Below are 13,183 nucleotides of genomic sequence, written 5' to 3' on the forward strand. Positions count from 1 at the left end.
TTTCATGCACTGTAATAACCGGCAAAGATTATATATACAATGCTTCTTAATAGGGGCCAGGCACACAAAATATGCCCTTTAATGTAACCTCTTCTGATGTGTACGGCCCCTCAAAATGTTGAGGGAGAGTTTTCTGATGTGAGCATTTAAATGTGTGACGCTGCGTGTCAATTTATTGCAAATAGTTCTCCATTTTAACTAGCCTCATATCATGACATAATACGTTTTAAATTTCAAATGTGTAAGTAGTATCAAATGTTGTAAGAATACAAATAAGTATGTATACATGATTCAAACACTGAAGTACAAAATTAAAGGACCTTTTATTACTTTACGCATCAAAAGAAAAGCAAGAGAGGTTTTGAACCTCTGCAACGAAGAACACAAGACAATGACAGACGGACATCAGTTGATTTGGGCACAGCCTCAAAAGCTTAAAGCTTTACCTGGAACATGGAGGCAAGTCTATGCGTCATACAATACTTACCCGTACCTTATAAGCTTTAGCAGTTCTTAAATACTCCATATATTTATATGGGTTTTGCAGGTAGCTTAAAAAAGGCTAAAAGCATACCTCTTACCAATTTATCAATACAGTTCAAGTAAGAGGTATATGGCACTTAACGCTCTTTTAACTTCTGTGCCCCCTGAATCATATCAATCATTCTCCCCAACATAAACACATTTTCTTGTGATTTCCTTTGTTGCATATGTTGATCCTTTGTTTTGACAGTGACAGTTTGACGTGAGGAATTCTGCACTGACAAATCTAGTGTTCCTATCATTTGATCTAATGGTGGAATTTCTCAGATCGTCTGATTGGTAATGAGCTTCTGAATCCTTTTCATCTTGCGCTTGTTTTTGGGCAGTGGTTTGTCATACAGGCCGGTCTTCAGCAGGTGCTCTTTGCTATGGTGGACCTGAGCTCCATGTTCCAGCTGGAAGGAGCACAAGGCTTGCAACGGCTTGAGAAGGACCTACAGTATTCAGACAACAATTAGGATGAATTATTAAGAAGGTATTTCATTATCATCATTTATATCCATGCAAATGTTACACCCACAAGCATAATGAACCACAAGCGTACTACAAATCTGGGGCCGTATTCACAAAGCCTTTTATCTTACCACTAGGAGTGCTCCTAACTCGCGCTAAAACCTTTTACGTAGGAGTAATTTCTTAAAAGTGATTCACAACGGCTCTGAGACCTACTCATACTAAGGATAATACCAACTCCTAAGCTTAAGATAAAAACTCCGTTGCTATGGATGACGTCGCTTCTCATGCACGAGTTTAGAAGGGGTGAGGACGGTGATTGGTTGTTGACAGGCTCTCTCATTAAAAACTCATTCGTGACGTCTCTCTAACAATCCCACTATATCGACTGAAAATAAGAGAATAACCTAGGCTTCAAATTAAGTCATATTAAATAGTTATGGACAGTGCAGTTAGCAGAATGCACACGCATGATGACAAGTTTGTGCATCCAACGGGAATGACACTTTGCACGTTAAGAGAAATATAAAGCGATCAATATAAAATATGTCAATTGCAGGTAATCAAGGCAGTAATAATTAAAGCACCCAGCAAACTGTAAGGCTATTATATTTCCAGCCCTTGACCACTTCAAATATCAGCACATGCGGCCCTTTAAGCCCTCCAATCTTAATTGATCAAAGCGAAACGAACGTGAAACGTATAGCCTAAGCGAAAGCCTACTGGTCCCAGGACCAATAGCCACTGTCACCCCAGCGGCATCCAGCTGGTAAGTTCTCAAAAACCTGCTGCAGACCGCTCTTGAAATGCACAAGTCATCGGTACATCCAACTGTTGGATGATGTGGGGTCTACAGTGCGTTGATAGTTTGATGAATTAAACGGCTGAATGATGTTTTACGCGAAGCCAAATAGGCTATCTTTATGTTTCCAAACATTTCACTTCGGGACACATCGTTGTTTAAAGGCGTCATTGCATCCCGCGCTAATTCTACGACAATATCAATACCTTCACGGTTTAAGCAATGTCTTTTATCAATTCCAAGTCGACTGCAGCCATCTTACGATTTTTTGTGAATAGGTCTTAGTGACTTAGGAGTCCTCATGAGGAGTTTTAAGCTGTCCTAGACTTAGGTGCTACTTTTAGGGATAAAATATTTTGTGAATTGCTCTTAGTAAAAAAAATTAGGAGTCCTACATTTAAGACTGACACGCCCATTATTTTTAGGAGTTTCTCCTAAATTCGCCACTTATGAGCTACTTTTAGCCCTAAGATTCTTTGTGAATACGGCCCCTGAACTTTAAAAAAATAATAATCCAACTAGCGTAATAACTTCCGAAAACTGTTGCCTCCCACAAACGCAACAGCTAAATGCCCATAAATATAATAACTATTACATTTCCAGGAAGTTGTGAGGTTTGTGGGAAAGTAGATATTTGTAATGAATCAAATGTAATAGATCACAATCATAATGAAATTCTACCTTTTATATCAGTTGGAAAAGTATGTTGTCTCGAATCGCTATCTAATGAAATTTCCTCAAAATAGTCATTTTTTCCCCCCATAATACAGATTGTAAAAATGGTAGGATAACAAGCACATTTGATATATGACTGCACACACGCACGCAATAAGAACATATGCCTTGTTGCAGCTTGGCCTCTAACTATAAAATTAACAATCTAAAAATGAAAGAACCTAAAGAGTGGGATTATACGGTCAGGAAATTTCATGAGATGGTGATTTTCTCTGATTTTCAACTGATGTAATAGTTAGAAATTCAGTATACTAGGGACTTATTACATTTGATGTGATCAATTTCTTTTTACCTACCTACAAATGTAATAACATCCTGGACAATACGTTATTCCAGTTATTATATTTCTGGGTTAATTACTTTTTAAAGTGCACATTTGTTTTTAATGTATCACACACACACACACACACACACACACACACACACACACACACACACACACACACAATTTAATGTTAAAAGGAAATTTAAACAAATACAAACTTAGTGAATGTTGTAAATGACTATTACAGCTAGAATGGATTATCTACCTACACCATTACTCCTGTCTTTCAATGGCCCATAATGTTAGTTGAATCAAAGTTATTATATTAAAAAAAGCTGAAAACTGATGAGATGTTTTTCGGTTTACTTCAGGACCATCGGCTCATGTGGATTGTGGTTATAGTCTAAAAACGATCAAAAGTTTTTTTTTCGTTTTTTTTCCCGTAAACTTTAAAAACATGCTAACCGCGGTTTATATGGGGATTTTTGCAATTTCTGCAGCCCTGCAGTTAATGCTCTTTGTCAATAAATAAATCATACCCAAACAACAGCAGTCTTATCTTCAACAGTAAAGAATGCTGCTGAATTTCAGAGAGAAGGCCATATCTGAGACTAGCCAATGAGAGAGAAGGCCATATCAGAGACTAGCCAATGAAAGAAAAGACTTAAATAGGCAAACGACAAGCCAGGGAGATGATGAACTGTTATGGGCCGATAAATCTAAATTGAAAAGATGCTGGAAGATGCTTGACACCATCTGCCACCACAGTATAATACTAGGGCTGGGCATCAATGAATTAACGCCGACAATTGTTTTATCGCGAGTTAACGTAGGTTTTATTATTTATTTTATGATGTTAAAAGTCTGTTGCCTACAGGCTTTTATTTTGAAAAGTCTGCTGCTGACTGCTGCGCAACCGGAAAAGAAACAAATGGGCAGATAAACAAACCTGGGTGTCGCTGCCAAATGTGAGGACCCGCCTGATGTGAGTCCGCATGCGCAAACTTTGCGTCACTATTGTAGTACAACGAGCCAGGTAATGCTGGTGGTGTAGGCTACAACATGAAGTGGAATGACAAGCGCATTTGTTTACGTTTGAAATCCACCAAGGTTTATGATGTTAAGCTTCATGTTTATTGAATTATTAGTTAAGCAGTGCATTCATTAGCCTACTAGTAACAGTAATACAACATAGCCCCATATGTTGACACTGAGCCTTATGCTGTAAACCGTTGACAAAATTATAAAACACTACCTTAAATAAACCTACATTATGCGTTAAGAGAAGCCAGATACGTTGATATTAAACCATGTATGAGCATGCACGTCTTGGATAGTTTGCTCCTGAGCCTTCTGCCGTAAACCGTTTGTGTTTGCGCATGCGGACTCACATCAGGCATCGGCGGACTCACATCAGGCAGCGGACTCACATTTGGCAGCGACACTGGGCATAGACATATGCACTTAAAAAGTTGACAACACGCAAGTTAACACAGATACACGAAAGCTAAACTTCTCCAAATAATGTGGCGATTCATTGCCTGTGCATCACCTCCAGCAAAGGTTAACGTCAGTGGGCGTTAACTGGTCAGCTGTTCGCTAGAATCTAGATGTTCTTTGTCTCTGAATGATGCTAGCAGCAGCTATAAGCAGCTGGCTATCCTAGCCTGTCACCCTACTGGAATGGATCCATTCCATCATTAAGATCACATCAGGATGACAAGAAAACCAACTATCGAAAATATGATTTTGAGCTTGTTGTGCAATGATATCCCCTGTCCTCCCAGCTCCCGATAAGTTAAGCTAACTAATGTTACCGTGCTAGCTATCGCTAGCTAGCATGGGTAGTTGTCATTAACTAGCGAGCTACAAACGTCAAAATCAAAAGAGATATGGCAGAAACAACGTCATAACCAGGCTGGTTAGTTACATTACAGGGAAACCAGCCATCAAGTCAACACAACTTTTTGGTGCTTCACCACACTCTAAACATTAATGCCCTGGCAGTGGCAATAAGCTTTAGTTTTGTATTTGTTTTGACAACATTGTTTAAGTTGAGAATTACACACTATTACAAGTATTTATTTTATTAAACTGCTACTATATAAAACTGTTGGGGCACTTTTGTTCATATGGCAGAACATTTAAAATAAAAGTGCATACTTTTGAATTGATTATTGGATTTTGCGTATAGATATGCGATTAATCGTGATTAATCAGGGAAATCATGCGATTAATCGCAATTAAAAATTGTAATCGTTGCCCAGCCCTATATAGTACATAAGATGATCTTTGAATGCTTTGTTCTTGGCAAGTGTGAAATATGTGCAGACTAAAAGGAATTTTTAACAAGGAAGGCTACAACTATTTTACACAGCCACACCCTGTTTCGGGAGCCATTTTCATCCCACAACAGCTCCATGCCCCAAAGCACTGCTTCAAAATTGTGCAAAACCTTCTTAACGAAGAAGCAGTCAAGCTGTAACGCTGCAATGTTACAAACCTCATTTGATTGATAGAATGGCTCCCCACTAAGCATTAAATCAGCCAAGACGGTGGACTGAAAGTTATCTCAAAACCTACCTTTACACACAGGCCTTTTTGTCATTTCTGTACCTTCTTGCCATCTTTCTTAACGCCTAGTAACGGGGACGCTGGCGAGTCAAACGCCGCTCCGTCTGGGTTGTTTTTATTCAGTATTTTTAATATTTTTTACGAAAGCCTTTGATATTTTGTTAGATTTTTAGTTTAGTAGTTTAGCTAAGTGCAACAGTTATATATATAGTCACTTTTCCCTATTAGTTATTTTTTAGTTTACTTGTTTTACGTGTTTTGCGTTTCGGCTGGAGTCGCTGCGCTGACCTGCGCTTCTGAAATTGGTGGACGCATGAGAAGTTTGACCGAAATAGACCATTGCCAACAGCAACATTGACTGGATTAGCCTGGGGATGAGGCAGCAATACACACCCAGTGAACTTTACAGTTTATGGGGAAACTTTGAGCCTCCTGCAGAGCTCCTATTCCAACGTGACATTCTCCGACGCCGGAAATATATCCACCGCGGATCCCGTCTTAACAAGATTACCAACAAGGCGATTCCCTCTCTCTGGTCTGCTAACCGCTGTGAAGTGAACCCTGATCGACGAGTTGATCACCGTGTACTAGCCTCCTTGCCCTTGGAAGACTTCGATGGAGCAGCGGAGAAGGCCACATCATCACCATGGGTCGCGACACTCGATGCTTCGGCGCAGCACATCCACCCTGAGCTGCCTGTGATGCCGTACTCTGGCTGTCCACGGACTGATTTGATCAACTCGCCGTCTACGGTGGCTGAGATCTCGGTTATAGGACACCAACTCCCTACACTACCGATGCTTCGCTTTTATTGCAATGGACTGAATGCTGCTGTCGCTTCAGCTACTCCAGATCACCGGAAAACAAACTTTCCCATTCCTGTTCTGACAACGAATAGGAAGAATCGATTACATCGAGCCTATGGGGTAAATCAGTCAAATAATGTATCTATATCTAGACAACCTCAGAACGTTGCAGCTAGTTCCACTCCCTCAAGAAAGAGGGACATTAATAAGCCTATATCAGATAGACCACCTAAATCACACGTAGTGGCACTGAAACCCCAGAAACTCCCTTTGGCACACCATTCATGGCAAAGTTTGCACTCTTTAATGTTAGATCTCTTTCAGGAAAGTCTTTCCTAATTAATGATCTTATTTGTTCCAACAAATTGGATTTTTTATTTCTGACAGAAACTTGGCTTGATCAAACAAACTGTGACACTGTGCTCATTGAATCTGCCCCCCCTGATTTCGAGTTTTTGAATGCTACCAGAACAAACAAAAAAGGAGGAGGAATAGCCTTCCTGTTTAAAGCTTTGTTTCAGTATAAACATATGTCATTCGGTGAATTTAAGTCATTTGAGTATCTATGTGCTCTCTTAAAAACCACCCCTCAGACTCTCTTACTGACTATCTATAGACCTCCCAGACAGTCTATTAGTATTTTTCTTGAGGAATTCAGCGAACTCTTATCAGTCATTTGCATTGAATTTGATTATATCATTTTAACAGGTGATTTTAACCTGCATATAGACAACATAGACAATAAGTACACTGAAGACTTTATTGCCCTAACAGACACTTTTAGTCTTACTCAACATGTGCAGGGGCCAACTCACTCTCTGGGACACACTCTAGATCTTGTTATTACAAGGGGCCTTTCTGCATCTGTATGTGTGAAAGATGTAGCATTGTCAGACCATTTCTGTGTATTCTTTGATGTATCTATGCCTTTTCCTATCCATACCAATCAGATGACGATTGAAAAGCGTATCATCAATGAGAACACAGCTACTCTATTTGAGTCAACACTATCATCTATTCGCACGTTTGAACCCTTGCCTGTCCCTGAGCAGCAGTCAAATCTAACAGATTGTTTAATGGACACCTTTATTTCACAAATGACACATGTCATGGACCATGTTGCCCCTGTGAAAATAAAAAAAATCACCAACAAAAGCAAAGCTCCATGGCTACTAAACCCCATAGTCAAATCCCTTAAAAGAGAATGCAGGAAAACTGAGAGGAAATGGCGGAAACAAAAACTCACAATCCACTATTGCATCTACAAAGAAACACTCCACAAGTATAATTCTGAAATATACAAGGCTAGGAAATCCTTCTTCTCAAACACCATCAGTAGAAATATTAACAACTCCAAGGTGCCGTTTTCAATTTTGGAAAAACTTACATCTCCTGTCTTTCAGTTTCCCAGTGAGTTTATCTCTACTGAAGCCTGCAATGACTTTGCAGCTTTCTTTAATAATAAGATTTACAATATAAGAGCTAGCATATCATGTACAAACCTTACAAAGCCTGGACCCATAGAAGGAATACCAAACAATGTAATGTCAGAATTTTCTTTTATAGACAGTACCATCCTTCTAAAAACTGTACAAGCTCTGAATTCATCAACTTGCAGTTTGGATGTTCTGCCAACTCAGTTCTTTAAATCTGTCTTCCATCTCCTAATCACAGATGTACTGAAACTAGTGAATACATCTCTTCAATCTGGCATTTTCCCAAAGTCCCTAAAAACAGCCATTGTAAAACCCCTTATTAAAAAAAGGAATCTGGATACCTCTATATATAACAACTACAGGCCCATATCTAACTTGCCTTTCATTAGCAAAATAATTGAAAGGATAGTTTTTAACTGACAATTCATGTCTAGACCCATTTCAGTCTGGTTTCCGAACCTATCACAGCACAGAAACCGCCCTTGTTAAGGTACTCAATGATATAAGGCTAAGTACTGACTGTGGGAAAACAACTGCTCTGGTATTATTAGACTTAAGTGCTGCATTTGACACAGTTGATCATGCAATACTGCTCCACAGGCTTGAGCACCTGGTTGGTCTGAGGGGCACAGTGATTGACTGGCTCAAATCCTACCTCAAAGACAGAAGTTTCTACGTCAGTATTGGCAATTACACGTCCTCATCCATCCCCTTAAACTGTGGTGTTCCCCAAGGATCGATCCTAGGCCCCCTGTTGTTCAATTTGTATATGCTCCCACTCGGGCAAATTATCAAACAACATCAGATTTCATACCATAGCTATGCTGACGACACTCAATTATACTTAGCAATTTCTCCCAATGACCTTAGCCCACTAGAATCACTTAATCTGTGCATTGATCAGGTCAATAACTGGATGTGTCTTAATTTTCTTCAACTTAAGTGACAAAACAGAAGTTATTGTCTTTGGAAAAGTAAGCGACAGACACCAGGTCAGTGAATTTCTTAACACCAAAGGACTAAAACCAAAGGCCAATGTTAAAAATTTGGGTGCCATTCTAGATAGTGACCTGTCATTCAATCAACATATAAAATCCATCTCTAAATCAGCCTTTTACCATTTAAAAAACATTTCAAAACTAAGAGGTTTCATGTCACAGGCTGATCTTGAAAAACTTGTCCATGCATTCATTTCCAGCAGAATTGACTATTGTAATAGTCTTTTCACTGGACTCCCCAAAAAGCATATTAAAAAGCTCCAGCTAATACAAAATGCGGCTGCTAGAGTTCTTACCAAAACCAGGAGAACAGAACATATAACTCCAATACTGAAATCTCTTCACTGGCTTCCAGTTAGCCACAGAATTGATTTTAAAGTGATGCTACTTGTTTTTAAGTCCATGCATGGGTTTGGACCTTTATATTTTAAGGACATGCTCCAGCCGTATGTACCTCCCAGACCCCTCCGATCCCAGGATAGAATCTTGTTGGTGGCCCCTACTGTTAAAACTAAACAAGGTCAAGCAGCCTTCAGTTATTATGCAGTAAAACTTTGGAATCTACTACCAGACCACATCAAAACTGCCCCCACCATAGACAGTTTCAAGACAAGACTAAAAACAAACCTATTCTCTTTAGCCTATATGTGAAATTCTCTATTTATCACGTTATGCTGCTTCTTAGTGCTGCTAATCATAATGTCTCTTACCTGAAATTTATTGATTTTAATGTTTTATTTATTTATTTATTATTATTTTTATTTTATTTTTTATTTTTATTTAAGTTTCTTTTACTGTGTTTCAATTTAAATGTTATTACTGTTTGTTTATGTAAAGCACATTGAATTGCATAATGTACGAAATGTGCTCTATAAATAAATTTGCCTTGCCTTGCCTTGCCTTGCCTTGCCTTAAAACTCACCTCTTGGATGACTGGGTCTTTCTCCATAATAGACAGAGCAATGGCTGCACATTCCAGTGTTGACAGGCACATGTTAGTGGGTTGAGTGCGAATAACATACTGACTTGATGGTGTGCTGTTCAGCTGCACCTGTTGGAATTATACACAAATTTTACACAAGGAATGATAACACACATACATGATATACATGAAATTCAGAAAAGAACAGCGCTCCTAGCCCAGGCAGCAGACATACCTGTTTAGGAAGATGAAAGAGGGAGTTCCTGAGAAACATGTCCTTGGCTTGACTCCATGTTCCATCAATAATGATTATGTTCTGCTCATCTCCCGTTAAATCTTCATTCACATCTTGCAAGTTTTGAGCCTCTGCCCCTGGGTAGAGAAGGAGGGTTCTACTGTCCTGGCACACAGCAGCCAGTTCTGGATTCCTATTCATTAAGAAAAGCACGAATCAACCAAAGCACAAGGATTTCTGTTACCTAAGGCAATTGTTGAATTGTCTCTATGCCCTACTGGGACACACTGTACAGTATAAAGTGTAAATTGTGACTAGTCATAATGCGGATGCTGGAACACAAAAATACAAAATACAAAGTACTTATTTTTGGTCCAGCCACTTATCCACATTCACCCACTTGTTTTTTTAGACTTTGTTAGCACTGTATTTTTACCCAGGATCTGACACACAAAACAAAACCAAGCTAAACAATTGAATGATCTGTATAAGCTCGTAGACCAATATGAGCCAAACAATTATGACCACTCATAGATGAGGTTAATAATGTTTATTCGCTTGTATTCAGTGGTGTAGTCCAGGGTATACGCAGGTTTACGGAGTATACCCACTTATTTTTCAGTCAGCATTGGGTATACCCACTTCTCAAAACATGGCGTTTATCCTGTGCTGTATGGGCTGCTTAAAAAAATTAAAAAGAGTATACACACTTATCCAGGGACCACTACACCACTGCTTGTATTGACTGATTTTGTCAACGTCTGGGAGAGATGGGCAGGTGTAAAGCTACTTTGACCTGAGCTACTTTATCAAGGCCCAAATAATCATGACCAAATGACTGTGTTGGAATATCTCTGGAACAGCATGGCTTGTGGGGTGCTCCTTGTGAGTGGTGGTGAGTGTAGAGTTAGGTAGTTCTAACTAACAAATAAATAGGCAGAGAGGTTTCCAGCGTGTATACTGTAAGCTTGACTTTATTCCTCTGACCTTTTACAACCTCCCAAGCCTAACCACCAGGGGGCAACATCATATACTGTGTCATATGAATCCATTAACACTACATCCCCCTTTCTAAGATCAGTTGTACTGATGTATCTAAATAACAAATACCTAACACACTTCTGTACTATAACAGACTATATTAAAATGATGAACTGTTCCCAGTCTCTCGAATTCCTGTTAACTGATTAAAGAGAGTATCTTTTATGAACTATCAGTATGAACCTTGACTGGCAAACTGAACTAAGAAGGTGGGGTGGACTGCCCCAACCTCCTACTGAGTGTGGGGGTTTATTCTGCCCCGTAGAAATCACTCAGTCTTACCAGGGGTGTTCGCTATTTACCTACATAGTCTTTTAGGTACCCTGGGGGTTGTCGCTCTCTTGCAGGGTAGCGTGCCAGAGGCTCAGGACTGCCTGGCTGAACTGGGTCCTGCTCTGCTTGATCTGGACTCACTGGCCAACCAGTGAGTTGCTCCGGCACTGGTAGGACAGTCTGCACTGCTGGCGCCACTGGAGTAGTGACAAGGTGATTTCGATTGCGGCGCAGGATCCCTCTGGGAGTGCCTACGACGTATGACCTTGGTGCTTCCGCCTGTCTTATCACTGTCCCCCTCTCCTTTGTATCCTTTACCCAGACATGGTCGCCTGGTGTCAGACTTGTGAGATGTTGAGCTCTGTGTCTTTTGTTGAAGTTCCAACTCATTCTCTGTCGCTTCTTCTGCTCCTCCTTTTTGAGCTGGGTTATGTCAGTCCAGCCAGGGTTCAGAGATGAGAGAGTGACCGGAACTGTTGTTCTGAGCTGCCGGCCCATTGACAGCTGTGCTGGACTGTACCCATTTGCGAGTGGCGTGGCTCTGTAGGCCATGAGGGCTAAATAAGGGTCTTTTTCTTTCTGGAGGAGGCCTTTAACTGTACGCACAGCGCGTTCTGCCTCTCCATTGCTCTGAGCGTATCTGGGGCTGGACGTTGTGTGTGTGAACCCCCACTGTGTAGCGAACCTAGTGAAGTATTCAGACGCAAACTGGGGTCCATTGTCTGTCATGACCTCAGACGGTATGCCATGTCTGGCGAAGATGGACTTGCAATGTTCCACTACTGCTACTGAGGTTGTTGATGTGAGTTTAGCTACTTCAATGAAACGGGAAAAATAATCTATCACCAATAGGTACTGGTTATCATTCCACTGAAACAGATCAGCACCCACCTTTGCCCATGGTCTATCAGGAAACTCAGAAGGAAGCAGTGGCTCTCTGGGATTGACTCTTTCTTTTGCACATGTGTCGCAGCTCTCGACCACTTTCTGAAGCTGTGTACACAGTCCCGGCCACCAGACAGATTGTTTGGCTCTTTCACGACACTTTGCTATGCCTTGGTGTCCTGCATGCAATTTCTGTATTATGTCTGTCTGTAACGGCTTGGGGATAACTAGCCTACATCCTTTTAGTAGTAAGCCATTCTCCACTGATAGTTCTTCCTGAACCTGTATATATGGTAGGTAAGCTTTGTCTATTGCGGATTTGTCTGGCCAGCCCTCATTACAGTACCTTTTCACCTGGCTCAGAATTCCATCACGTTCCTGGTGTACCTTTATTTCTTGCAGCCTCTTTTCTGTAGCTGGGAGAGTTGACATGACCATGTTTACATAGAGGTTGACTTCCTCCTCCTGCTCCGGCTGCCCTCTGTCTCTCAACGGCGCCCTTGACAGCACATCTGCTGTGGCCAACATCTTGCCGGCCACATGGGAGATAGAGAAGCAGAAAGCCATCAGCCTCATTCTGAGTCTTTGAATGCGTGGGGGGAGCTCATCCAGGCTCTTGGAGCCTAGTAACGGAACCAGAGGCTTATGGTCCGTTTCCACGTGGAACCTGATGCCCACCAGGAAGTCCGCGAAACGCTCGCACGCCCATGTGATTGCTAAGGCCTCTTTTTCAATCTGGGCGTACCTTTTCTCTGTGTCTGTGAGTGCTCTGGAGCTATATGCGACTGGCTTGAGGTGGCCCTCCTCCTGTCTCTGGAGTAGCACGGCTCCCAGTCCGAATGATGATGCATCAGCTGAGACGACCGTCTCCGCTTTTGTGTTGTAGAGCACCAGCCCTGGTGGTGAACTCAGCTCCTTTTTGATGTTGTCGAATGCTCTTTGTTGATCAGGTCCCCACTGAAACATGTTTTGCTTCTTTAACAGGTCCCGGAGTGGCTGTGTCTTTTCTGCTATATGAGGTAAGCACTTTCCCAGGTGATTCACCATTCCGAGGAATCGTCTCACTCCACTCACATCCTCCGGCTCCTCCATGTCTGTCACTGCTCTCACTTTGTTTGGGTCTGCTCTAACGCCGGCTGCATCTATGATCTGTCCGAGAAATTTGACATGGCTTTTAGAGAATTCACATTTCTCACCTCTCAGCGTGACGCCTCC

General features: G+C 41.2%; 1 protein-coding gene across 2 annotated transcripts in view; it reads right to left on the reverse strand.

Annotated features, from left to right (window-relative positions):
* Positions 1-306: 306 nt before the first annotated feature.
* Positions 307-13,183, reverse strand: part of dtwd2 (DTW domain containing 2) — a 30,766-nt gene continuing 17,889 nt past the window's right edge. The window contains exons 4-6 of one of the 2 annotated variants that reach the window (XM_080848094.1): positions 9,770-9,962; positions 9,535-9,663; positions 307-977 (exon numbers count right to left, since the gene is read on the reverse strand). In XM_080848094.1, coding sequence (XP_080704220.1) covers positions 807-977; positions 9,535-9,663; positions 9,770-9,962 — 493 coding nt within the window. In that variant the 3' untranslated portion in view covers positions 307-806. Of the gene's footprint in view, positions 978-4,079; positions 4,243-9,534; positions 9,664-9,769; positions 9,963-13,183 lie in introns of those variants that run through there. The other variant, XM_080848095.1, reaches the window with a different exon arrangement.

Source organism: Sprattus sprattus (assembly GCF_963457725.1).
Source record: "Sprattus sprattus genome assembly, chromosome: 11".
Classification (NCBI taxonomy): Eukaryota; Metazoa; Chordata; class Actinopteri; order Clupeiformes; family Clupeidae; genus Sprattus; species Sprattus sprattus.